Source organism: Bombina bombina, chromosome 4 (genome assembly GCF_027579735.1).
Source record: "Bombina bombina isolate aBomBom1 chromosome 4, aBomBom1.pri, whole genome shotgun sequence".
In the NCBI taxonomy this organism is placed as follows: Eukaryota; Metazoa; Chordata; class Amphibia; order Anura; family Bombinatoridae; genus Bombina; species Bombina bombina.
In genome coordinates, this window is record NC_069502.1 from 915,060,071 (window position 1) to 915,086,933 (window position 26,863).

General features: G+C 38.1%; 1 protein-coding gene across 7 annotated transcripts in view; it reads left to right on the forward strand.

The window, feature by feature from the left end:
- Positions 1–26,863, forward strand: part of BIRC6 (baculoviral IAP repeat containing 6) — an 854,588-nt gene that overhangs the window by 565,495 nt on the left and 262,230 nt on the right. For all 7 annotated transcript variants that reach the window (XM_053711846.1, XM_053711848.1, XM_053711852.1 and 4 more), the window contains exon 57: positions 2,892–3,021. In XM_053711846.1, coding sequence (XP_053567821.1) covers positions 2,892–3,021 — 130 coding nt within the window. The remainder of the gene's footprint in view (positions 1–2,891; positions 3,022–26,863) is intronic.

The following is a 26,863-nucleotide window of genomic DNA, read 5'->3' on the forward strand; positions in this document are numbered from 1 at the left end:
AGAGGTTTCAGTCAGATTATTTTGGGCAATTTTTTTTTTATCTTGAAGATATAATCAGGTATTATTGGTTTTCTGGTTCTCAAAACTGTGAATTTGTGTATGCGGATATAACATGCCTCTTCTTCACAGCAAAAGTCGTATAAAATAAACATGTTGAGAAATAGACCTTAAAGGGACATAATCATGAAAGAAAACGTATGGGTTTCAGATAGAGCACACATTTTTCAGATTTACTTATCTTATCAAATTTATTTTTTTCTTCCAATAAAGTACATCTGAAAAGTTGATCAAATATGAATTGTTAACCTACTAAACTGGAAATAATCCACCTCCCAATATTGAATTCATTTAAATGATCTATCTTTGCGTATCTAATTATATATACCCAAATCAGTAATGGTCTGATATACCCGGAAAATAATCTGAAAAGTTATTGATCTGAAAATGAAAATCATGATTTAAAGGGACACTGAACCCCAATGTTTTCTTTTGTGATTCAGATAAAGCATGACATTTTAAGCAACTTTCTAATTTACTCCTATTATCAAATTTTCTTCATTCTCTTTGTATCTTTATTTGAAATGCAAGAATGTAAGTTTAGATGCTGGCCAATTTTTGGTGAACAACCTGGGGTGTTCTTGATGATTGGTGGATAAATTCATCCACCAATAAAAAAAAGTGCTGTCCAGATATCGGACCAAAAAAAGCCTTATTTGCCTTTTTCAAATAAAGATAGCAAGAGAATGAAGAAAAATTAATAGGTGTAAATTAGAAAGTTGCTTAAAATTGCATGCTCTATCACTAAAGAAAAAATTGTGTTCAGTGTCCCTTTTAAATTGATTTAAATAGTTCTTACTGGCTAGTGATTTAAATCAATTCCATCCTGGAAATATGAATGGTAATGAAGTAGCAGTCACTGGTTTGAGAGGCAGAATACCTCCCCTGACGACCGGGTAAACTAAAATGATCCCTTATTGCCCTCTTTGATCTCTGGTTGAGGAACCTTCTTAAATATGGGAGAAAGGGTTGACATTTCAGCTGATGCACCATTAATCAGTTATGTTCGCTTTACCATGAGTTTGTGCTTATTATTTGTACTTGATAGAATATGGAGTTGCTGTGGGTAGTGACTTTGCACCAAGTGACAATTTATTGTCATTTTTTCGAGAAGCAAAAAAATTTACATTGCCTTTTGCGTCCACTAGGTGGCAGTGCATGTTTTCTAATCTACTCGAATGTAAAGTGAGCAGTAGTTTTGATCAATAGATAAAGTGACATGATACTCAAAAATATGTATATATTTGTTAAATATTAAAAAGAATATAGCATTATATGGCACTTTGTTCCTGTGCTGAATAAACCATTTTTTATTTTAGATGCTACTATAAAGACGAATATGCACAGATACTGATATAGAAATCCAGTATATAAAACCTTTTAAAAACGTACTTAGAAGCTCCCAGTTTAGCACTGTTGATGAGTTTAGGCTGGGACTCCCACTGAAATGGGCTGAGAAAGCAGGAATAGCAGTCCCTCCCCCCATACCTCTATATGAAAAGATAAAGACTTATTACATAAAAAGGAGCAAGCTGGAGTCTGTAGACATCCGTATACTTCTAAACTTTGGGGCTTGATTAAGAGTCTGAAAATCAGCACAATGTTATTTAAAAATAAGCAAAACTATACATTGTTACAACCCCCCCCCCCCCCCCCCCAATGGGCTATTTAAATAGATAATCTACCAAACCTTTATACAAAGAAAAAGCTAGTGTACAATGGGGACATGAAAACCACATTTTTTTTCATTATTCAGATAAAGAATACAATTTTAAAAAAAAGTTTCCAGTAAACTTCTGTTATCAAATTTGCTTCGTTCTCACGTTACTCTTTGTTGAAGAGTTATCTAGATAGTGTGCACATGCCTGAATCACTACATCCAGGAAATAGTTCTGCTATCTAGTGTTCTTGCTAATGTATAGCATTGTTGCAAATCTGCTGTCATCTAATGCTGCAGACAACGGGGACACCCCTGAGCCTACAGCCCTGCTTTTTGTGTGGTCAAATATTTTTATTATTTTTCTTAATATTTATATCTAAAATCAAAATCTGAAATATTTTCAGTGTCCAAGCAATTTAATGTTTATATTCGTACTTATTACAGTCTTATTGTATTAAATACACAGTAGCTGCAGTACCATGGAAGACCTGTTTTAGATAACTGGCATCCTGTTGCAAATGGATTGGAATACACAGACTTTGTTTTTGATATGGGCAGAAAGTTATTTACACTGGTCCAGCACATTCTTCCCAACTTCATTTGGTACGGCCTTCTATATAAGAAATGTGTTTAGTATGTAAATGTCTTAAAGGGAATTCACGTCTTGAGCAGTAATTGTAAGCAGTCTCTGCAATGCAGATTCATTCTTGGAAATGCTGCTACCATATAGTGCTCAAGCCTATACTTCAACAAAGAATACCAAATGCATGCTCTCTTATTTTTTACTTTCATTTTATCGCAGACTCAGGATGTAGAAAAATCTATTTTTTTGTTCTAGTCCTTAAATAGACATTGCTTCCTGGGAGAGGTAATCTTGTCTTCAGCACTATATGGCAGCAGTTTTGTAAGAACACTAGATGGCAGCTCTGTTTCTTGCCAAGTAATGCTCTAGATACCTAGCTAGCTATCTCTTCAACAAAGAATAACATAAAAACAAAGCAAGTTTGATAAAAGAAGTAAATTGGGAAAGTTTTTAAAATAGTTTGTTCTGTTTGAATCACAAAAGAAAATGTTTGGCTTTCATGTCCCTTTAATGCCATCAATGTTGATCTGTACGTAATGTTTTCACAAACGTTCTGAGCAACGCATGCAATAATGTATTGTTCTTTTTCAGTTATACAAAGGCAGAATCAATGCCACAAGTCACATCATCCAGCATCCGATGTATGGAGCTGGCCACAAATTTCGCACTCTTCACTTGCCTATCTCCACTACATTGGCAGAACTTTTGGATCGTGTCTCAGGCAAGTTAAGGGTTTTCTATCCCTGTTTTTATATTTTCTCATCAGATACCAAGATATACATGAATGTTGATTTATAAAGACTACTTCTTTTTATAATGTTACTGTGTATAGATAATTGTAATGGTATATAAACAATCCTCGCCGCTGCAATCCTCAGAACGCTCCGTGTATGCGGAAAGCGAAAGTGGAACAAACCACTAGGCTCTAGCTGGAAGGGGTGCACGCTGCGATGGCTAAACAGCTGGACCAAATATTGAAAATAGAAAAAGGTGCAGCCGCACATATGAAAGAGGCACCAAAGGGCTGTAAAATCGATACCAACTTTATTTAGTTAAGAATTAAAAGTACATAGTTGTGGTTATCCTAGGATTGCTGTTTTTGTTTAAATATATATGCATGTGTATTAAAATTATTATTACAGTTTATTTATAAATCACCAACATATTATGCAGCGCTGTAACATTAAGCATTCAGTTATGGAGTAAAATAATCAGGAAACATTTCCATAAATTCTTATGGTAGATGGCCCTGTCCTTGAGTCACTTTAAGCTGTAAACCAAAAAATGATCAACAGGACGAGTGGACTCGATAGATATTTTAGCTTTTATGTTACACAAATAACATAAATAACATAAATAAAAATAAAATAACATAAATAAAATTGCATTATTTGTTGATTGTGTTTTTACTTGCTTTTCAAGAGAGGCTGGAGTGTCTTCATTACACTTAAATATGGTGAAGGACATTTTGTCATTTAAAATCATTTCTTTTGCAGTCTGGTGCTTAAAAGCTGATATACTGTATACAATAAGGGCTTGATTTATCAAGCCCTTCGCCTGCCTAGGACTGCAGGTTCTCACAAGAGATCCTGCAGTCAGTATTTATCAAGCAGCGGTCATAGGTGGAGAATTTTATTCTCCCTGGTCTCGTCTGACTGGGGAGATTGACAGCTCCTGGCCGTGCGTGATTGGCAGTGCACAGGCATGGGGCAGGATAGTACACGAGCGCAAAATAGCGCTCGCGTGCAATCTTAAATTCAGGTAGAGGATTGCTGCCTACTAGAGGTGAGCTTTGGTGGGCAGGGGTGTTCAGCTTTACCATTAGATTTTTTTTTTTTTTTTTTTACATATCTTGTACACTATTAAAAAAATAAAATATTTATATATATATATATTATTTTAATTTTTTTATATATATATAATTTAAATGATGTAAAACGGATACATTTAATTGCCAGTTAGAATACAGAGACAAAAGGCAAACGTTTATGTCAGTGTGACCACTTCTTCAGGCAAAATAAATATCTGAAGCAAATATAGTGCAATATATCTAAACAGGAAATTTAAAATCAAATTGATATGGTGTGTTAAACAAGAACTGCATTGTTCTTGGAATGAAGACATTTATATTGGGAGTGGATAGGATCAAAGCAATTACGTATATTAGCAGGTAGGTGTAAGAAGATGGAGTGTTTAGGCTCTTGGGTTTTTTGTTTATCTAAACAAACATTCCAAATCATCACTGACACATGATCCCAGAAAATTGTATTATGAAATGCACAATGAAAGCGAATTAAAGGGACGTGAACGTCAAAACTAAACTTTTATGATGAAACTTATCAATTTACTTCTAATATCAAAAATGTTCTGTGTTGAAAACTATAGCTAGTTAAGTTCAGTAGCAGCATTGCACTACTGGGAGTTAGCTAGTAAACTTTAACTATATTTCTTTCATGTAATTAGCAAGAGTCCATGAGCTAGTGACGTATGGGATATACATTCCTACCAGGAGGGGCAAAGTTTCCCAAACCTTAAAATGCCTATAAATACACCCCTCACCACACCCACAATTCAGTTTTACAAACTTTGCCTCCGATGGAGGTGGTGAAGTAAGTTTGTGCTAGATTCTACGTTGATATGCGCTCCGCAGCAAGTTGGAGCCCGGTTTTCCTCTCAGCGTGCAGTGAATGTCAGAGGGATGTGAGGAGAGTATTGCCTATTTGAATGCAGTGATCTCCTTCTACGGGGTCTATTTCATAGGTTCTCTGTTATCGGTCGTAGAGATTCATCTCTTACCTCCCTTTTCAGATCGACGATATACTCTTATATATACCATTACCTCTGCTGATTCTCGTTTCAGTACTGGTTTGGCTTTCTACAAACATGTAGATGAGTGTTCTGGGGTAAGTAAATCTTATTTTCTGTGACACTCTAAGCTATGGTTGGGCACTTTGTTTATAAAGTTCTAAATATATGTATTCAAACATTTATTTGCCTTGACTCAGAATGTTCAACATTCCTTATTTTTCAGTCAGTTTGTTTCATATTTGGGATAAATGCATTTGTTTCAATCATTTTTTCTTACCTTAAAAAATGTGACTTTTTCCCTGTGGGCTGTTAGGCTCGCAGGGGCAGAAAATGCTTCTTTTTATTGCGTCATTCTTGGCGCGGACTTTTTTGGCGCAAAATTTTTTTTCTGTTTCCGGCGTCATACGTGTCGCCGGAAGTTGCGTCATTTTTTGACGTTTTTTTGCGTCAAAAATGTCGGCGTTCCGGATGTGGCGTCATTTTTGGCGCCAAATAATGTGGGCGTCTTTTTTGGCGCTACAAAATATGGGCGTCATTTTTGTCTCCACATTATTTAAGTCTCATTATTTATTGCTTCTGGTTGCTAGAAGCTTGTTCACTGGCATTTTTTTCCCCATTCCTGAAACTGTCATTTAAGGAATTTGATCAATTTTGCTTTATATGTTGTTTTTTTCTTTTACATATTGCAAGATGTTCCACGTTGCAACTGAGTCAGAAGATACTTCGGGGAAATCACTGCACAGTGCTGGAGCTACCAAGCTAAGTGTATCTGCTATAAACTTTTGGTATCTGTTTCTCCAGCTGTTGTTTGTATTGCATGTCATGTCAAACTTATTAATGCAGATAAAATTTCCTTTAGTACTGTTACATTACCTGTTGCTGTTCCGTCAACATCTAATTTTCAGAGTGTTCCTGATAAACATAAGAGATTTTATTTTTTAAAATCCATTAAGAAGGCTATGTCTGTTATTTCTCCTTCTAGTATACATAAAAGTCTTTTAAAACTTCTCTTTTTTCAGATGAATTTTTAAATGAACATCATCATTCTGATACTGATAATGGTTCTTCTGGTTCAGAGGTTTCTGTCTCAGAGGTTGATGCTGATAAATCTTTGTATTTGTTCAAGATGGAATTTATTCGTTCTTTACTTAAAGAAGTGTTATTTGCATTAGAAATAGAGGATTCTGGTCCTCTTGATACTAAATGTAAACGTTTAAATAAGGTTTTTAAATCTCCTGTAGTTATTCCAGAAGTGTTTTATCTCCCTGATGCTATTTCTGAAGTAATTTCCAGGGAATGGAATAATTTGGGTAATTTATTTACTCCTTCTAGACGTTTAAGCAAATTATATCCTGTGCCATCTGACAGATTAGAGTTTTTTGGGACAAAAATCCCTAAGGTTATGGGGCTGTCTCTACTCCTGCTAATGTACTACTATTCCTACGGCAGATAGTACTTCATTTAAGGATCCTTTAGATAGGAAAATTGAATCTTTTCTAAGAAAAGCTTACTTATGTTCAGGTAATCTTCTTAGACCTGCTATATTTTTAGCGGATGTTGCTGCAGCTTCAACTTTTTGGTTAGAAGCTTTAGCGCAACAAGTAACAGATCATAATTTTATAGCATTATTATTATTCTATAACATGCTAATAATTTTATTGGTGATACCATCTTTTGATATCATTAGAGTTGATGTCAGGTATATGTCTCTAGCTATTTTAGCTAGAAAAGCTTTATGGATTAAACTTGGAATGCTGATATGTCTTCTAAGTCAACTTTGCTTTCCCTTTCTTTCCAGGGTAAATAATCATTTTCGTTCCTTTCCTCACAACAAGGAACAAAAGCCTGATCCTTCATCCTCAGGAGCGGTATCAGTTTGGAAACTATTTCCAGTTTGGAATATATCCAAGCCTTATAGAAACCTATAGCCAGCTCCTAAGTACCTATGAAGGTGCGGCCCTTATTCCAGCTCAGCTGGTATGGGGCAGATTACGTTTTCTTCAAAGAAATTTGGATCAATTCCGTTCTTAATCTCTGGTTTCAGAAACATTGTTTCAGAAAGGTACAGAATTGGCTTCAAGTTAAGGCCTCCTGCTAAGAGATTTTTTTTCTTTCCCGTGTCCCAGTTAACACAGCAAAGGCTCAGCATTTCTGAAATGTATTTCAGATCTAGAGTTGGCTGGAGTATTTATGCCAGTTCCAGTTCTGGAACAGGGGCTGGGGTTTTATTTTATCTCTTCATTGTGCCAAAGAAGGTCAATTCCTTCAGACCAGTTCCGGATCTATCATTATTGAATCGTTATGTAAGGATACCAACATTCAAGATGGTTACTGTAGGACTATCCTGCCTTTTGTTTAGCAAGGGCATTATATGTCTACAATAGATTTACAGGATGTGTATCTGCATATTCCGATTCATCCAGATCACTTTTAGTGTCTGAGATTCTCTTTTTAGACAAGCATTACCAGTTTTGTGGCTCTACCGTTTGGCCTAGTCTCAGTTCCAAGAATTTTTTTCAAAGGTTCTCGGTGCCCTTCTTTCTGTAATAAGAGAACAGGGTTTTGGTATTTCCTTATTTGGACGATATCTTGGTACTTGCTCAGTCTTCTCATTTTCGAAGAATCTCATACGAATCGACTTGTGTTGTTTCTTCAAGTTCATGGTTGGAGGATCAATTTACCAATCAGTTCATTGATTCCTCAGACAAGGGTAACCTTTTTAGGTTTCTAGATAGATTCAGTGTCTATGACTCTGTCCTTGTCAGACAAGAGAAGTTTAACATTGATATCAGCTTGTCAAAACCTTCAGTCACAATCATTCCCTTTGGTAGCCTTATGCATGGAAATTTTAGGTCTTAGGACTGCCGCATCAGATGCGATCTCCTTTGCTCGTTTTCACATGCAACCTCTTCAGCTCTGTATGCTGAACCAATGGTGCAGGGATTACTCAAAGATATCTCAATTAATATCTTTAAACCGATTATACGACACTCTCTGACATGGTGGACAGATCACCATCGTTTAGTTCAGGGGGCTTCTTTGTTCTTCCGACCTGGACTATAATCTCAACAGATGCAAGTCTTACAGGTTGGGGAGCTGTGTGGGGGTATCTGACGGCACAAGGGGTTTGGGAATCTCAGGAGGTGAGATTTCCGATCAATATTTTGGAACTCCGTGCAATTTTCAGAGCTCTTCAGTCTTGGCCTCTTCTGAAGAGAGAGTTGTTCATTTGTTTTCAGATAGACAATGTCACAACTGTGGCATACATCAATCATCAAGGAGGGACTCACAGTCCTCTGGCTATGAAAGAAGTATCTCGAATTTTGGTTTGGGCGGAATCCAGCTCCTGTCTAATCTCTGCGGTTCATATCCCAGGTATGGACAATAGATCTGATGGCTTCTCATCTAAACAAGAAACTTCCCAGGTATCTGTCCAGATCCCGGGATCCTCAGGCGGAGGCAGTGGATGCATTATCACTTCCTTGGAAGTATCATCCTGCCTATATCTTTCCGCCTCTAGTTCTTCTTCCAAGAGTAATCTCCAAGATTCTGAAGGAATGCTCGTTTGTTCTGCTGGTAGCTCCGGCATGGCCTCACAGGTTTTGGTATGCGGATCTTGTCCGGATGGCCTCTTGCCAACCGTGGACTCTTCCGTTAAGACCAGACCTTCTGTCTCAAGGTCCTTTTTTCCATCAGGATCTGAAATCCTTAGATTTAAAGGTATGGAGATTGAACGCTTGATTCTTGGTCAAAGAGGTTTCTCTGACTCTGTGATTAATACTATGTTACAGGCTCGTAAATCTGTATCCAGAGAGATCTATTATAGAGTCTGGAAGACTTATATTTCTTGGTGTCTTTCTCATCATTTTTCTTGGCATTCTTTTAGAATACCAAGAATATTACAGTTTCTTCAGGATGGTTTAGATAAGGGTTTGTCCGCAAGTTCCTTGAAAGGTCAAATCTCTGCTATTTCTGTTCTTTTTCACAGAAAGATTGCTATTCTTCCTGATATTCATTGTTTTGTACAAGCTTTGGTTCGTATAAAGCCTGTCATTAAGTCAATTTCTCCTCCTTGGAGTTTGAATTTGGTTCTGGGGGCTCTTCAAGCTCCTCCATTTGAACCTATGCATTCATTGGATATTAAATTACTTTCTTGGAAAGTTTTGTTCCTTTTGGCCATCTCTTCTGCCAGAAGAGTTTCTGAATTATCTGCTCTTTCTTGTGAGTCTCCTTTTCTGATTTTTCATCAGGATAAGGCGGTGTTGCGAACTTCTTTTGAATTTTTACCTAAGTTGTGAATTCCAAGAACATTAGTAGAGACATTGTGGTTCCTTCATTATGTCCTAATCCTAAGAATTCTAAGGAAAAATCGTTGCATTCTTTGGATGTTATTAGAGCTTTGAAATATTATGTTGAAGCTACTAAGTCTTTCCGAAAGACTTCTAGTTTATTTGTTATCTTTTCCGGTTTTAGAAAGGCCAGAAAACTTCTGCCATTTCTTTGGCATCTTGGTTGAAATCTTTAATTCATCTTGCCTATGTTGAGTCGGGTAAAACTCCGCCTCATAGGATTACAGCTCATTCTACTAGGTCAGTTTCTACTTCCTGGGCGTTTCGGAATGAAGCTTCGGTTGATCAGATTTGCAAAGCGGCAACTTGGTCCTCTTTGCATACTTTTACCAAATTCTACCATTTTGATGTATTTTCTTCTTCTGAAGCAGTTTTTGGTAGAAAAGTACTTCAGGCAGCGGTTTCAGTTTGAATCTTCTGCTTATGTTTTTCATTAAACTTTATTTTGGGTGTGGATTATTTTCAGCAGGAATTGGCTGTCTTTATTTTATCCCTCCCTCTCTAGTGACTCTTGTGTGGAAAGATCCACATCTTGGGTAGTCATTATCCCATACGTCACTAGCTCATGGACTCTTGCTAATTACATGAAAGAAAACATAATTTATGTAAGAACTTACCTGATAAATTCATTTCTTTCATATTAGCAAGAGTCCATGAGGCCCGCCCTTTTTTGTGGTGGTTATGATTTTTTTGTATAAAGCACAATTATTCCAATTCCTTATTTTATATGCTTTCGCACTTTTTTCTTATCACCCCACTTCTTGGCTATTCGTTAAACTGAATTGTGGGTGTGGTGAGGGGTGTATTTATAGGCATTTTGAGGTTTGGGAAACTTTGCCCCTCCTGGTAGGAATGTATATCCCATACGTCACTAGCTCATGGACTCTTGCTAATATGAAAGAAATGAATTTATCAGGTAAGTTCTTACATAAATTATGTTGTTTAACTGTTTGACAGGGGGACAATAGACAAGCAACAGTGCAATAAAAATGCTCTAACATAGAGCTTTTTTTTTTTTAAATTAATTTTATGTTCATTTATATGATCATAAGTTTATACTCCTCAAATATTATGTTTTTCTGTTTCGAAAATCCCCTTATTTACTGTGGTTCAGGTTGCAGATCTCGAACAACTTATCTGTCTCTGCTCAGGGCCGCACCGGGGATTGAGTAGAACTTGACATTTTAAACAAGTTTCCAATTTACTGCTATTATCAATTTTGCTTCTAATTCTCTTGGGATCGTTTGTTAAATAGTAATCCTTGGTGAGCTCAGAAGCGTGTCTTCAGACATCTGGCAGTAGTGTTTTCAACATTGTTTATTTCAGTGTTCTACATAGGGTTAGTCTTTTAACAAAGGATACCATGAGCACAAAGCAAATTTGGTAGTTGAAGTAAATTAAGTTATTCAAAGCTGAATGCTCTTTCTCAGTCATGCACATTTAATTTTGATTTCTTCTGTTATGTGTGATCAGTCCACGGGTCATCATTACTTCTGGGATATAACTCCTCCCCAACAGGAAATGCAAGAGGATTCACCCAGCAGAGCTGCATATAGCTCCTCCCCTCTACGTCACTCCCAGTCATTCTCTTGCACCCAACGACTAGATAGGATGTGTGAGAGGACTATGGTGATTATACTTAGTTTTTATAACTTCAATCAAAAGTTTGTTATTTTACAATAGCACCGGAACGTGTTATTGCCTCTCTGGCAGAGTTTGAAGAAGAATCTACCAGAGTTTTTACTATGATTTTAACCGGAGTAGTTAAGATCATATTGCTGTTTCTCGGCCATCTGAGGGAGGTAAAAGCTTCAGATCAGGGGACAGCGGGCAGATGAATCTGCATTGAGGTATGTAGCAGTTTTTATTTTCTGAATGGAATTGATGAGAAAATCCTGCCATACCGTTATAATGACATGTATGTATACTCTACACTTCAGTATTCTGGGGATGGTACTTCACTGGAATTACTCTGTAAAAAGTACATTAAACCTTTTAATAGGTATTTATTATGTTAAACGTTTTTGCTGGAATGTAGAATCGTTTGCATTTTCTGAGGTACTGAGTGAATAAATGTTTGGGCATTATTTTTCCACTTGGCAGTTGCTTGTTTTAATTGTGACAGTTTCGTTTCTCTCTCACTGCTGTGTGTGAGGGGGAGGGGCCGTTTTTGGCGCTCTTTGCTACGCATCAAAAATTTCCAGTCAGTTACTCTTGTATTTCCTGCATGATCCGGTTCATCTCTAACAGAACTCAGGGGTCTTCAAACTTCTTTGGAGGGAGGTAGATTCTCTCAGCAGAGCTGTGAGACTTATATATTGACTGTGATTAAAAACGTTGCTCTGTAATTTTTATGTTTCAAATTTAATTATTGTTACTTTACTAATGGGAACAAACCTTTGCTAAAAGTTGGGTTGTTTTCAAGGATTGATGCTATAACTGTTTTTCAGTTCATTATTTCAACTGTCATTTAATCGTTTAGTGCTTCTTTGAGGCACAGTACGTTTTTGTTAAATAAGATTGTAACCAAGTTGCAAGTTTATTTGCTAGTGTGTTAAACATGTCTGATTCAGAGGAAGATACCTGTGTCATTTGTTCCAATGCCAAGGTGGAGCCCAATAGAAATTTATGTACTAACTGTATTGATGCTACTTTAAATAAAAGCCAATCTGTACAAATTGAACAAATGTCACCAAACAGCGAGGGGAGAGTTATGCCGACTAACTCGCCTCACGTGTCAGTACCTGCATCTCCCGCCCGGGAGGTGCGTGATATTGTGGCGCCTAGTACATCTGGGCGGCCATTACAGATAACATTACAAGATATGGCTACTGTTATGACTGAAGTTTTGGCTAAATTACCAGAACTAAGAGGCAAGCGTGATCACTCTGGGGTGAGAACAGAGTGCGCTGATAATACTAGAGCTATGTCTGATACTGCGTCACAGCTTGCAGAGCATGAGGACGGAGAGCTTCATTCTGTGGGTGACGGTTCTGATCCAAACAGATTGGATTCAGATATTTCAAATTTTAAATTTAAATTGCAGAACCTCCGTGTATTACTAGGGGAGGTTTTAGCGGCTCTTAATGATTGTAACACTGTTGCAATACCAGAGAAATTGTGTAGGTTGGATAAATACTTTGCGGTACCGGCGAGTACTGACGTTTTTCCTATACCTAAGAGACTAACTGAAATTGTTACTAAGGAGTGGGATAGACCCGGTGTGCCGTTCTCACCCCCTCCAATATTTAGAAAGATGTTTCCAATAGACGCCACCACACGGGACTTATGGCAAACGGTCCCTAAGGTGGAGGGAGCAGTTTCTACTTTAGCTAAGCGTACCACTATCCCGGTGGAGGATAGCTGTGCTTTTTCAGATCCAATGGATAAAAAATTAGAGGGTTACCTTAAGAAAATGTTTGTTCAACAAGGTTTTATATTGCAACCCCTTGCATGCATCGCGCCGATTACGGCTGCGGCAGCATTTTGGATTGAGTCTCTGGAAGAGAACCTTAGTTCAGCTACGCTGGACGACATTACGGACAGGCTTAGAGTCCTTAAACTAGCTAATTCATTCATTTCGGAGGCCGTAGTACATTTAACCAAACTTACGGCTAAGAACTCAGGATTCGCCATTCAGGCACGTAGGGCGCTGTGGCTAAAATCCTGGTCAGCTGATGTAACTTCTAAGTCCAAATTACTTAATATACCTTTCAAGGGGCAAACTTTATTTGGGCCCGGTTTGAAAGAAATTATCGCTGACATTACAGGAGGTAAGGGCCACGCCCTGCCTCAAGACAAAGCCAAAGCTAAGGCTAGACAGTCTAATTTTCGTCCCTTTCGGAATTTCAAAGCAGGAGCAGCACCAACTTCCACTGCACCAAAACAGGAAGGAGCTGTTGCTCGTTACAGACAAGGCTGGAAACCTAACCAGTCCTGGAACAAGGGCAAGCAGGCCAGGAAACCTGCTGCTGCCCCTAAGACAGCATGAATCGAGGGCCCCCGATCCGGGACCGGATCTAGTGGGGGGCAGACTCTCTCTCTTCGACCAGGCTTGGGCAAGAGATGTTCAGGATCCCTGGGCGCTAGAGATCATATCTCAGGGATACCTTCTAGACTTCAAATTCTCTCCCCCAAGAGGGAGATTTCATCTGTCAAGGTTGTCAACAAACCAGATAAAGAAAGAAGCGTTTCTACGCTGTGTACAAGATCTGTTATTAATGGGAGTGATCCATCCGGTTCCGCGGTCGGAACAAGGACAAGGGTTTTACTCAAACCTGTTTGTGGTTCCCAAAAAAGAGGGAACTTTCAGGCCAATCTTGGATTTAAAGATCCTAAACAAATTCCTAAGAGTTCCATCGTTCAAAATGGAAACTATTCGGACAATCTTACCCATGATCCAAAAGGGTCAGTACATGACCACAGTGGATTTAAAGGATGCTTACCTTCACATACCGATTCACAAAGATCATTACCGGTATCTAAGGTTTGCCTTCTTAGACAGGCATTACCAGTTTGTAGCTCTTCCATTCGGATTGGCTACGGCTCCAAGAATCTTCACAAAGGTTCTGGGTGCCCTTCTGGCGGTACTAAGACCGCGAGGAATTTCGGTAGCTCCGTACCTAGACGACATTCTGATACAAGCTTCAAGCTTTCAAACTGCCAAGTCTCATACAGATTTAGTTCTGGCATTTCTAAGGTCGCATGGATGGAAAGTGAACGAAAAGAAGAGTTCTCTCTTTCCTCTCACAAGAGTTCCATTCTTGGGGACTCTTATAGATTCTGTAGAAATGAAGATTTATCTGACAGAAGACAGATTAACAAAGCTTCTAAATGCATGCCGTGTCCTTCATTCCATTCAACTCCCGTCAGTAGCTCAATGCATGGAGGTGATCGGCTTAATGGTAGCAGCAATGGACATAGTACCCTTTGCACGTCTACATCTCAGACCGCTGCAATTGTGCATGCTGAGTCAGTGGAATGGGGATTACTCAGACTTGTCCCCTACTCTGAATCTGGATCAAGAGACCAGAAACTCTCTTCTATGGTGGCTTTCTCGGCCACATCTGTCCAGGGGGATGCCATTCAGCAGGCCGGACTGGACAATTGTAACAACAGACGCCAGCCTACTAGGTTGGGGCGCTGTCTGGAATTCTCTGAAGGCTCAGGGACAATGGAATCAGGAGGAAAGTCTCCTGCCAATAAACATTCTGGAATTGAGAGCAGTTCTCAATGCCCTTCTGGCTTGGCCCCAGTTAAAAACTCGGGGGTTCATCAGGTTTCAGTCGGACAACATCACGACTGTAGCTTACATCAACCATCAAGGAGGGACAAGAAGCTCCCTAGCAATGATGGAAGTATCAAAGATAATTCGCTGGGCAGAGTCTCACTCTTGCCACCTGTCAGCAATCCACATCCCGGGAGTGGAGAACTGGGAGGCGGATTTCTTGAGTCGCCAGACTTTTCATCCGGGGGAGTGGGAACTTCATCCGGAGGTCTTTGCCCAAATACTTCGACGTTGGGGCAAACCAGAGATAGATCTCATGGCGTCTCGCCAGAACGCCAAACTTCCTCGCTACGGGTCCAGATCCAGGGATCCGGGAGCGGTTCTGATAGATGCTTTGACAGCACCTTGGAACTTCGGGATGGCTTATGTGTTTCCACCCTTCCCGCTGCTTCCTCGATTGATTGCCAAAATCAAACAGGAGAGAGCATCAGTGATTCTAATAGCGCCTGCATGGCCACGCAGGACTTGGTATGCAGATCTAGTGGACATGTCATCCTGTCCGCCTTGGTCTCTACCTCTAAGACAGGACCTTCTGATACAGGGTCCATTCAAACATCAAAATCTAACTTCTCTGAAGCTGACTGCTTGGAAATTGAACGCTTGATTTTATCAAAACGTGGTTTTTCTGAGTCGGTTATTGATACCCTGATACAGGCTAGGAAGCCTGTTACCAGAAGGATTTACCATAAGATATGGCGTAAATACCTATACTGGTGCGAATCCAAAGGTTACTCCTGGAGTAAGGTTAGGATTCCTAGGATATTGTCCTTTCTACAAGAAGGTTTAGAAAAGGGTTTATCGGCTAGTTCATTAAAGGGACAGATCTCAGCTCTGTCCATCTTGTTGCACAGGCGTCTGTCAGAAAATCCAGACGTCCAGGCCTTTTGTCAGGCTTTAGCTAGAATCAAGCCTGTGTTTAAAACTGTTGCTCCGCCATGGAGTTTAAACCTTGTTCTTAACGTTCTACAAGGAGTTCCGTTTGAACCCCTTCATTCCATTGATATAAAGTTGTTATCTTGGAAAGTGTTATTTTTAATGGCTATTTCTTCGGCTCGGAGAGTCTCTGAGTTATCAGCTTTACATTGTGATTCTCCTTATTTGATTTTTCATTCAGATAAGGTAGTTCTGCGTACTAAACCTGGGTTCTTACCTAAGGTAGTCACTAACAGGAACATCAATCAAGAGATCGTGGTTCCTTCCCTGTGCCCGAATCCTTCTTCAAAGAAGGAACGTCTTCTACACGATCTGGATGTAGTTCGTGCCCTCAAGTTCTACTTGCAGGCAACTAAGGATTTTCGACAAACGTCTTCCCTGTTTGTCGTGTACTCTGGTCAGAGGAGAGGTCATAAGGCTTCGGCTACCTCTCTCTCCTTCTGGCTTCGTAGCATAATTCGTTTAGCCTATGAGACTGCTGGACAGCAGCCTCCTGAAAGAATTACAGCTCATTCTACTAGAGCTGTGGCTTCCACTTGGGCCTTTAAGAATGAGGCCTCTGTTGAACAGATTTGCAAGGCTGCAACTTGGTCTTCGCTTCATACTTTTTCCAAATTTTACAAATTTGACACTTTTGCTTCTTCGGAGGCTATTTTTTGGGAGAAAGGTTCTTCAGGCAGTGGTTCCTTCTGTATAATGAGCCTGCCTATCCCTCCCGTCATCCGTGTACTTTTGCTTTGGTATTGGTATCCCAGAAGTAATGATGACCCGTGGACTGATCACACATAACAGAAGAAAACATAATTTATGCTTACCTGATAAATTCCTTTCTTCTGTTGTGTGATCAGTCCACGGCCCGCCCTGTTTTTTAAGGCAGGTAAATATTTTTTAAATTATACTCCAGTCACCACTTCACCCTTGGTTTCTCCTTTCTCGTTGATTCTTGGTCGAATGACTGGGAGTGACGTAGAGGGGAGGAGCTATATGCAGCTCTGCTGGGTGAATCCTCTTGCATTTCCTGTTGGGGAGGAGTTATATCCCAGAAGTAATGATGACCCGTGGACTGATCACACAACAGAAGAAAGGAATTTATCAGGTAAGCATAAATTATGTTTTTCCTGTTCTATACATATGAGCTTTCTCAGCAATATGGGGACTTGTACATTTTGTAACGGACATGATTCTAACTTAAAATGTCAGCTTAAAGGGACAGTACACTGTAAAATTGTTTTTCCATTAATGTATTTTAAATGACTTGTTATACCATCTAGGGAGTATAAAATATTTGAGAAATTGCATTTTCAGGTTTATTTGTGTATATGAAGTAACTGGTTTTGTGCTTTGAAACCACAGCCTATTACAGTTGGTTGAATTTAAGGTAATATCAGATCTCATTATGTTATCACTTTGTGTACACAGACTTGCTTCCTTATCTTATAATTGTCTGGAACACCATAGCTCAATACAAAGAGAGAACAATGGAAAATTATCATTTTATTACTTAACTATCCTGCATCCCACTGAGGGTGTAATCTCTTCTGTTGACTGTGTTTACTTAGGCTTGTCAATAGCATATACTCCAGTATCAAAACTTTCAGTATAGGTTGGGAAACCACAAGCTAAATCAGCTATTTCAAATGCTGAAATAGGAGTAAAGGAGCCACTTGCAACCAATTTAATACACTCTAGCAGGTAAAAAGTATAATTGGGAATAATTTAAAGGGGAGAAAGTTTTTGGGTGAACTGTCCCTTTAACTTGTGGGTGCAAGCCATTTTTTATCTTGGCCATCAATTTATAAATAGTTAGCAGCAGTGCTATAGTTGCAGTTTATAGTCTTACTAAATTGTTATTGCACCCTTGAAAGCTGGCATGTCCCAACTTTTTGTTTTGTTGGACAATCACCGATGGGATTGGCCAGGGGTTTCATTATGTTGTACTCAAACCTATGTTGTAGATAATGCCTCAAAGTAGGAAACAGTGCTGCCATCTAGTGCTCTTGCAAATGAATTACATTCTTGCCAAACTGCTGTCACACGTGCAAACTCCTGAGCTTACGTCCATGCTTTTCCACAAAAGAACAAAGGAAATTTGATAATAGAAGTAAATTAGAAAGTTGTTTAAAGTGCAAATGGTGAGTGGAGTATAGCTACTGAAAGTCACTTGCAGTACAAATAATGTTAATTTGTTTTAAAAAAAAAAAAGTTTACACTTGGCTGATGTGGTGTTCTATAGAAGCACAACAGAAATGTCTTGTAGCTATAAGGTATTTACTGTCGCATTAATGATTGAGCCAGTGTGTGCCATTTTAAACGTTCCAGTTTACTTCTATTATTAAATTTTGCTTTGTTCTATTGGTATTCTTTGTTGAAGAGTAAACCACGATAGGCTCAGAACCACAGGTGTGTACGTTCCTTTATCACTCTGTCAGCTGTTTTTGCAACAGTGTATAACATTGTTACTGCCTCATGTGGTTCACATTTTCGCAGATGCTTCATGGGATAATTTGTGATTGGCTGGAATGCCTGGTGGAGGGGTTGCGAGTTTAGGCAATTACACGCCCGGTGGAGGCATTCTTGCTCAGAAACGTACTTTGAATGTTACATTCAATTTTAAGAACCTGATCCTATTGCTTCTCATAACTGTCACTCAATATTTGAAGATTTTATTCCTCTGTCATGTTTGTTTCTTCTTTAACCAAATGTTACATTTAATATAGGGAAATCTAACTTTCATAAACATTCAATAGTAGAAACTATTGCCACGGGGAACAATCATTCTACCAATCAAATGTCAAAATGTTCTGGTAAATTGTTCAACTTAAAAGGGTTTTTGTGCACCATACATGTAACTGGAGGTTGTAACGTATATTTTTTTTTCCCATCAATGCAAACATAGTAGAAAATCATTTCTAGCTCTACATACCTTTTTAATTAAAGCTTCTTTAGGCTGTCGATGCATTAGTGTAGTAACATCCAGCCCATTTCCAAATCTACCTTGGGACTCATTCTTCAATCACGATGGGCTACTTAGGTTGGAGTAGCATTTCTTGTTCTGTGCTAAGCACCCCCCCCCCCCCATGCACAATCAATTGCCATCCCCATCATGCACCAGCACAGCGCATCTGATGTAACTGCTGACATGACTGTCTCTTCCCATGCTGTAGCAAAGGCAGGGAGGTGCAGTAGTGGCTGTGATGTGCGCATGCGTAATCTGTTGGTGAGGTCTTAGGTGTCATATGGCAGACATAAGACATTCTGCCTGAATGCTCCACGACCATTTTTAAGGGCGGGGTTTATGATGCCATCGTTTGAAATAAGTAATATGTTTTAATATAAAGAAGCTTCATAACAAGTAAAGTAAGTAGAATTATATCTGATTAATAAAATTATTATGATGACTTTTCTTAAAACTTTCACATATAATTTTATAACCCTGTAATTACTTTAAAGAATTTTCTTGGTACTATTCATATTGGTTAATGACTGAGATTTCTGATACTTTGTATGTTAGACATTTAACACCAACACAGGATTTGTGTTAAGAGGGTATGTAATGTTATTGCACTGGGCTGTGGAGGAAAAACTCATGTACGGAACACACCCAGTACATAAGACACACGTTTAAGGAGATGCTTGCTCTTTGTAAGCATAGTGCAGCCGGCTCAGTCCCCAAAAACACTAATTGGGCCTCGTGTTACTCCCCATGCCCATTAGTAATAGAAATGTGCATGGCGAAAAAATTTGGTTCGGATCCATTCGAATTCGTAAAATTTTGAATCTATTCAGTTCGGATTCGTTTCGAATTAATTCGGATTCGAAGAAATTCGGCTGGGTTCGGTTCGGAATTTCGGTAAGTCTTAGGTGGGATTAGACTAGTATTATGTACTGTATATTAGGTATAACCAATATGTGCAGAGTGATATAACCTAATAATACTGTATAATACCTAGTGTAATCCATGGCCATCCGAATTTACCGAATAAATCCGAACTAATTCGGATTTATTCGGTAAATTCTGCAGTATTTTAATTTGGAAATTCGGTTCGATCCGAATTTCCGAATCGATCCGAAACGAATTGCACATATCTAATTAGTAATGCCTCCACCAGGCATTGCAGCCAATCACAAACTCTCCTATGTGGGATCTGCAAAAAAATGCCTGCGGACCAAAAGAACAAAGCATATTTAATAATAGAAGTTAAGGAGAAAGTTGCTTAGCATTGCTCATGCTATCTAAACCATAAAAATGTTATGTTGACTTTACTGTCTCTTTAAGGGAAAGAGATGAAGAAACCTTCTCAAATAAATGTATTACTTTATTTGGTTTAATTAAAATAAATACAGTGTGTTTGGTAACCTTTCCATTATAATTTGGGGGAAAAAAGTAGTTCCTATAGAGATGTTTTGCATTAAATTTAGTTCTAGACATGCTTTCATTGTCTATTCATTATACTGCAGAGTTTTAAATTACATTTGTGCTCTGGGACTTGTCAAGTCGCCCACAGATATAAGCCAGTATTGGCCAACATCCTTTTTAAAATTAAATTCCTTGGACACAATTAGAGAAATATACTGAATATAGTTATGATTCATAATGCTAATAAAATAGAAGCTGTTTTGAGACATTCATTTTACATATTTGTTGACATTGATCCTTTTGACTGCATACATGTAATAAATAATCCTATTTACTTTTGACTTGAGCCTTGTCTACATCTCGTGTAGGCTCAGTTTGCTAGTCCATGCAATTTAACAAATTGAAAACATGTTGACTTTTGATCATGAACATCTTTACAACTTAAACAGAGAAAAATGCATGCAAATAGTTTTTTCATTGTATGCCATTTGTTGATCAAATGTCATGGGTATTCATCATATTAGCAACAGTATTTCTTGGCCTTTATTCCATATTTGTTAACAGACTAGATCAATCTAAATATTGAAAATTACTTTTTAGAGAAGCCCCATTTTTACAAAATATTTAATGCTGTTGGTAAGAAGAAAAAAGACGAAAAAATAGTGATACTTATACTGCTAAACAGTGTAGGGACCAGGGCGGCTAAACAGCGTAGAGAACAGACAGTGCACATTGGTAGGAGAGCATACAACACGTATCCCTTTCACAGCTTTATTGAATAAAGAGGCACACACTGTCATTTCTTCAGTGTTGTCACATGAAAAGATGTAATAAAATATTTACAAAAATGTGAAGGGTGTACTCATTTTTGTGAGATACTGTGTCTCTCTCTCTCTCTCTCTCTCTCTCTCTGTGTGTGTGTGTGTATATATATATATATATAATCTGTCTATATATATATATATATATATATATATATATATATATATATATATATATCAAAATAACAAGAGTATTGCATTGAGAATGATACTTTTTTTATGGGACTAACTATACATTTATAAGTTGAAAAGCTTTCGGAAGAGTTCCTTCCTTTTATCAAGTCTAAAGCAATACTGACCAATTCAATGGAATTTACAGATTGTATCTTAAAACACAGAATAGCTAAGAAGACAGTGCAGGGAGAGGAGGAGGTGTCGTAAAAATCATGAGGGGGGCTTAGGTAACAGGCAGACAGTGTCCAGTGTAGGAGAACAGACAGGGGAAATATATAGCTTTACATAGAGCATATACTGACATAAAGTTATATATCAACATTGAATCAATATCTATAAAGATGTGAAATTGTATATACAATATCTATCTATCTCTCTATCTCTATCTATATATATCTATCTATCTATATATATATATATATATATATATAGATCTATATATATATATATCTATATATATATCTATATATATATATATATCTATATATATATATATCTATATATATATCTATATATATATATCTATATATATATATATATCTATATATATATATATCTATATATATATATATATCTATATATATATATATATATCTATATATATATATCTATATATATATATATATCTATATATATATATATCTTTATATATCTCTATATATATATATATATCTCTATATATATATATATCTCTATATATATATATATCTCTATATATATATATATATCTCTATATATATATATATATCTATATATATATATATCTCTATATATATATATATATATATATATATATATATCTATCTATATATATATATATATATATATATATATATATACAGTATCTCACAAAAGTGAGTACACCCCTCACATTTTTGTAAATATTATATCTTTTCATGTGACAACACTGAATAAATTACACTTTGCTACAACGTAAAGTAGTGAGTGTACAGCCTGTATAACAGTGTAAATTTGCTGTCCCCTAAAAATAACTCAACTCACAGACATTAACGTCGAAACCGTTTGCAACAAAAGTGAGTACACCCCTAAGTGGAAATGTCTAAATTGGGCCCAAAGTGTCAATATTTTGTGTGGCCACCTTTATTTTCCAGCACTGCCTTAACCCTCTTGGGCAAGGAGATCACCAGAGCTTCACAGGTTGCCACTGGAGTCCTCTTCCACTCCTCCATGACAACATCACGTAGCTGGTGGATGTTAGAGACCTTGCGCTCCCCCACCTTCCATTTGAGGATGCCCCACAGATGCTCAATAGGGTTTAGGTCTGGAGACATGCTTTGCCAGTCCATCACCTTTACGCTCAGCTTCTTTAGCAAGGCAGTGGTTGTCTTGGAGGTGTGTTTGGGGTTGTTATGATGTTGTAATACTGCCCTGCGGCCCAGTCTCTGAAGGGAGGGGATCATGCTCTGCTTCAGTATGTCACAGTACATGTTGGCATTCATGGTTCCCTCAATGAACTGTAGCTCCCCAGTGCCGGCAGGACTCATGCAGGCCCAGACCATGACACTCCTACCACCATACTTGACTGTAGGCAAGACACACTTGTCTTTGTACTCCTCACCTGGTTGCTTCGACACACGATTGACACCATCTGAACCAAATAAGTTTATGTTGGTCTCATCAGACCACAGGACATGGTTCCAGTAATCCATTTCCTTAGTCTGCTTGTCTTCAGCAAGCTGTTTGCGGGCTTTCTCATGCATCATCTTTAGAAGAGGCTTCCTTCTGGGACGACAGCCATGCAGACCAATTTTAATATTTTATCCACCCCTCTCTACAAGTCACTAGAGAGGGAGGGATAAAATAAACGCTATTTCCGCTGAGAAATTAAATCCCCGCAAAATAATTGTTTTCTTAAAAAATTCAAAAAAAACTCATAGGCACTAGAATCAATCTAAGACAGCTGCCTGAAAAACCTATCTACCAAAGGCTGCTTCCAAAGAAGCAAACACATCAAAATGGTAAAATAAAGTAAGAGTGCAAAGAAGACCAAGTTATTGCTTTGCAAATTTAATCAACTGAAGCTTCATTCTCGAAAACCCAAGATATGGCGACTGATCTAGTAGAATGAGCTGTAATACGCTGTAGCAGAGACTGCTCCGCCTTAAAATAAGCCATGTGAATCTAAACTTCATCCAAGATGCCAGAGAAATGGCAGAGACTTTCTGACCTTTTCTGGAACCAGAAAAAATAACAAATAGACTAGAAGTCTTTCTGAAATCTAAAGTAGCCTCAACATAATATTTCAAAGCTCTTACCACAACCAAAGAATGAAAAGACCTTTTAGAAGTATTCTTAGGATTATGACACAAGGAATAAACAAAAATCACCCTATAGATGTTGTTGGCGTTCACAAGTTAAAGCAAATAATTTAAAACAAAGTCCGCAAAACAGCTTATCTTGATGGAAAATCGGATAAGAAAACTCACAATAGAGAGCAGACAATTCAGAAAACTCTTCTAGCAGAAGAAAGAGCCAAAGAAATAACACTTTCTAAGAAAGTAGATAAAAATTCAAAGAATGCATAGGCTCAAAAGAAGAGCCTGCAAAATCTTAAAACCCAAATTGAGACTCCAAGAAGGAGAAATAGATTTAATAACCGGCTTGATACGAATCAAAACCTGAACAAAACATTGAATATCAGGAAGTTTAGCAATCTTTCTATGAAATAAAACAGAAAGAGCAGAGATTTGTCCTTCAAAGTATTTGCAGACAAAACCTTTTATCCATACTATCCTGAAGAAACTGTAAAATCCTTGGAAATTCAAAGAATGCCAAGAATAATCATGAGTGGAACACCATGAAATATAGGTTTACCAAACCCTATGATAAATCTTTCTTGAAACAGACTTACAAGCCTGTATCATATAAATAATTACTGAATCAGAGAAACCTCTATGACTTAAGAACTAAGGGTTTAATTTCCGTGCCTTTAAATTCAAAGATTTGAAATCCTGATGGAAAAATGGGCCTTGAGACAGAAGGTCAGGTCTTGTAAAACAAAATGACCACGGCTGACAACTGAACATTTAAACAAGGTTCGCATACCAAAACCAGAGAGGCCATGCTGGTGCTATCAGAAACACATAACATTGTTCCAATATGATCTTGGAGATCACCCTTGGAAAAAGAACCAGAGGCGGAAATATGTAAGCAAATTGGTAAAACCAAGGAACTGTTAGAGCATCCATCATTTCTGCCTGAGGATCACTGGACCTGGAAAGGTATCTGAAGGCCAACAGATCTATTTCTAGAAGACCCCACATCTATATAAGTTGAAAAAGCACATCTGGAAAAGGAGACCATTCCCCCGGATGTTCAGAATGATGGTTCAGATAATCTGCTTCCCAAATGTCTACACCTGAGATATGAATTGCAGAGTCTTGACAAGAGTTGGATTCTGCCCAAGAAAATATCAGATACTTCTTACATTACTAAAGGACTACAAGTCCCCTATTGATGATTGACATATGCCTCTGTTGTGATATTGTCTGAAAATGAATGTAAAGTTCTCTCTTCAATAGAGACCAAGCCTGAAGAGCTCTAAAAATAGCACAGAGTTCTAAAATAATTATTGGTAACCTCGCCTCTTGAGGATTCCGAACCCCTTGTGCTGTCAGAGATCCCCAGACAGCTCCCCAACCTATAAGACTTGCATCTGATAAGATCAGAGTCCAGGAAGGGTGAACAAAGGAGGCCCCTTGAACAATAAGGTTATGGTTTAAACACCAAAAACAGAGTTAAAGTGTAGGTAAAGTTAGCCTTTCTTAAAGACAACGTACCATTTATCATTATCCCCTTCATGTAGTTGCTTTAGTTATTTTTTCGTTTTCTGCCATAGTTTTAATAAAAATGATATTTCTAATTCACCACTGTTTTGATCCAGACTCCTCCCAAGCCCTACTTCCTCCTTCATTGTGTGACGTCTTCAGCGGTCCCACCCTCTCTCCAGGTGCTCTCAAATGCGCGCTCGCGATCTTGGATTACAATGAGCTTGTGCAAATTGCCAATGCTGCTTTTTAATGTGCATGCGATTATCGCCATTCAATATTTGATGCTAGGGGAATTCATAGCTGTTACAAATACGCATGCGCAAAACGGGAGCGTCTTTCGATTTCATTATGAAGAAAAATTTAATAGCGCATGCGCAGCTGAAAGAATGAAGTGGAGTGACGGCCGCCTAACGGCCAGAATTTCAATTGGGTTTGAGAAAAACATGATCAACGGATAAAAAATAAAATAAAAAATACGGGTTGCATTTGTGGATCATTTATGTATAGCTTTATACGGCGATAACTTTATATATACACAAAAATATGAAAATTGATGAATGAAAGTCATATTTATTTTACAAACAAAATGCTTTACTCTGTCGACATTAGGGTAAGTTTACCTTCACTTTAAGTGTTGGGATTTAAGTATATCAACTGTGATATCTGAGTAAAATCCCTGCACCACAGGTGCAACATGCAAAGCTGTAGAGGTCTCATATGAAAATGAGCAAAGGAGATAGCGTTCGATGCTGCAACCATGAGACCTAAAACTTCCATGCACATAGCCACTGAAGAAAATGATAAAGACTGAAGGTTTAAACAAGCTAAGACCAACTTCATTTCTCTCGTCTGTAAGAGAAAAAATCATGGACACTGAATCTACCTGGAAACCTAAGAAGGTAACCTATGCCTAAAGAATAAAGAAACACTTTGATAAATTGATCCTCCAACCATGTCTAAGTAAAGTAAAAGATACCAGGTTAAAACAATTCTTAAACGATCATATTACCGATAGCATCTGGAATAGGAAAAAAAACTTCAGAAGCAAACTAAAAAACTAAAGTAAACCATACTTCCTTAATAGAGAACAAGTATATTCAATTGAAAAATTAAAAAATATTTGTCAATTTTGGTCTCTGATGCAGGATCCTCTGAGTCAGAGGAACCCTCATCAGTAGGGAATACTTTATTATATTTTCAGTCAGTACAAAATTAATTAAATCTATGACAAGTTTGGAAAGACCTTTTTACGTTTATTTGAAGACAAAATAGCAGTCATAGCCGCCTTATGGCTGCAGAAATAACATTTTACATATCTGCACCCGGGTGACACCCTCCAGGGAGTGACACCAAAAAAAACAAAAATTTTTTTATTTTATTGAAATTCAAAGAAATACAATGTTGAGATGCATAGATTTTTTTTTTATTAGAGGGGCTGGCATTTGTGAACATTGGTGGGACTGGGGAAGTTGTAGACACACAATTTTTTTGCCCCTTGAGCCAGTGCTGCAATTTCAACAAATAGTTTTCCCAGCTGCTTTTGCTTGTTTGTACTTTGCTTCTCCCCTGCCCAATTTCTCTGAATGTTGTGGGCATGCCGTGGGGCTTGCAAAGTTGCGCTGCTAGCCTAAACCTGCCTGCCTATCTGTGCTCACTGCTCAGTGACATGTGGAGCAGTGGAGTCACTCACTGCTGTGCTGTCTCTCTAAACGGGAACTGGGAAATCGTGAGGGGATGCCTGGCACCTGACCGCATGACTGTTTGACACTGTCTCTAAAGTGAAGGAGCCACGTATGATGCCCACTAGACCTTTATGGTTACGGTACACTAAGTGCACACTGAACAGGTAGGAGGGCGGGCGGGGGTCTGGGGGTGGGCAGAGTGCAGAGGTGATTGGCCATAAGAAGCGGTAGGCAAGCGGCCTGGGGCTGTGCACTGACAGACTTGGAACAGAGTCAGATAGCAGAATTTTCATAGTTTGCGCGCCTAAACCTTTTCTTCAGTGATTTAATTTAGAGTGCTCTGTTTATCTTTCATTTGATG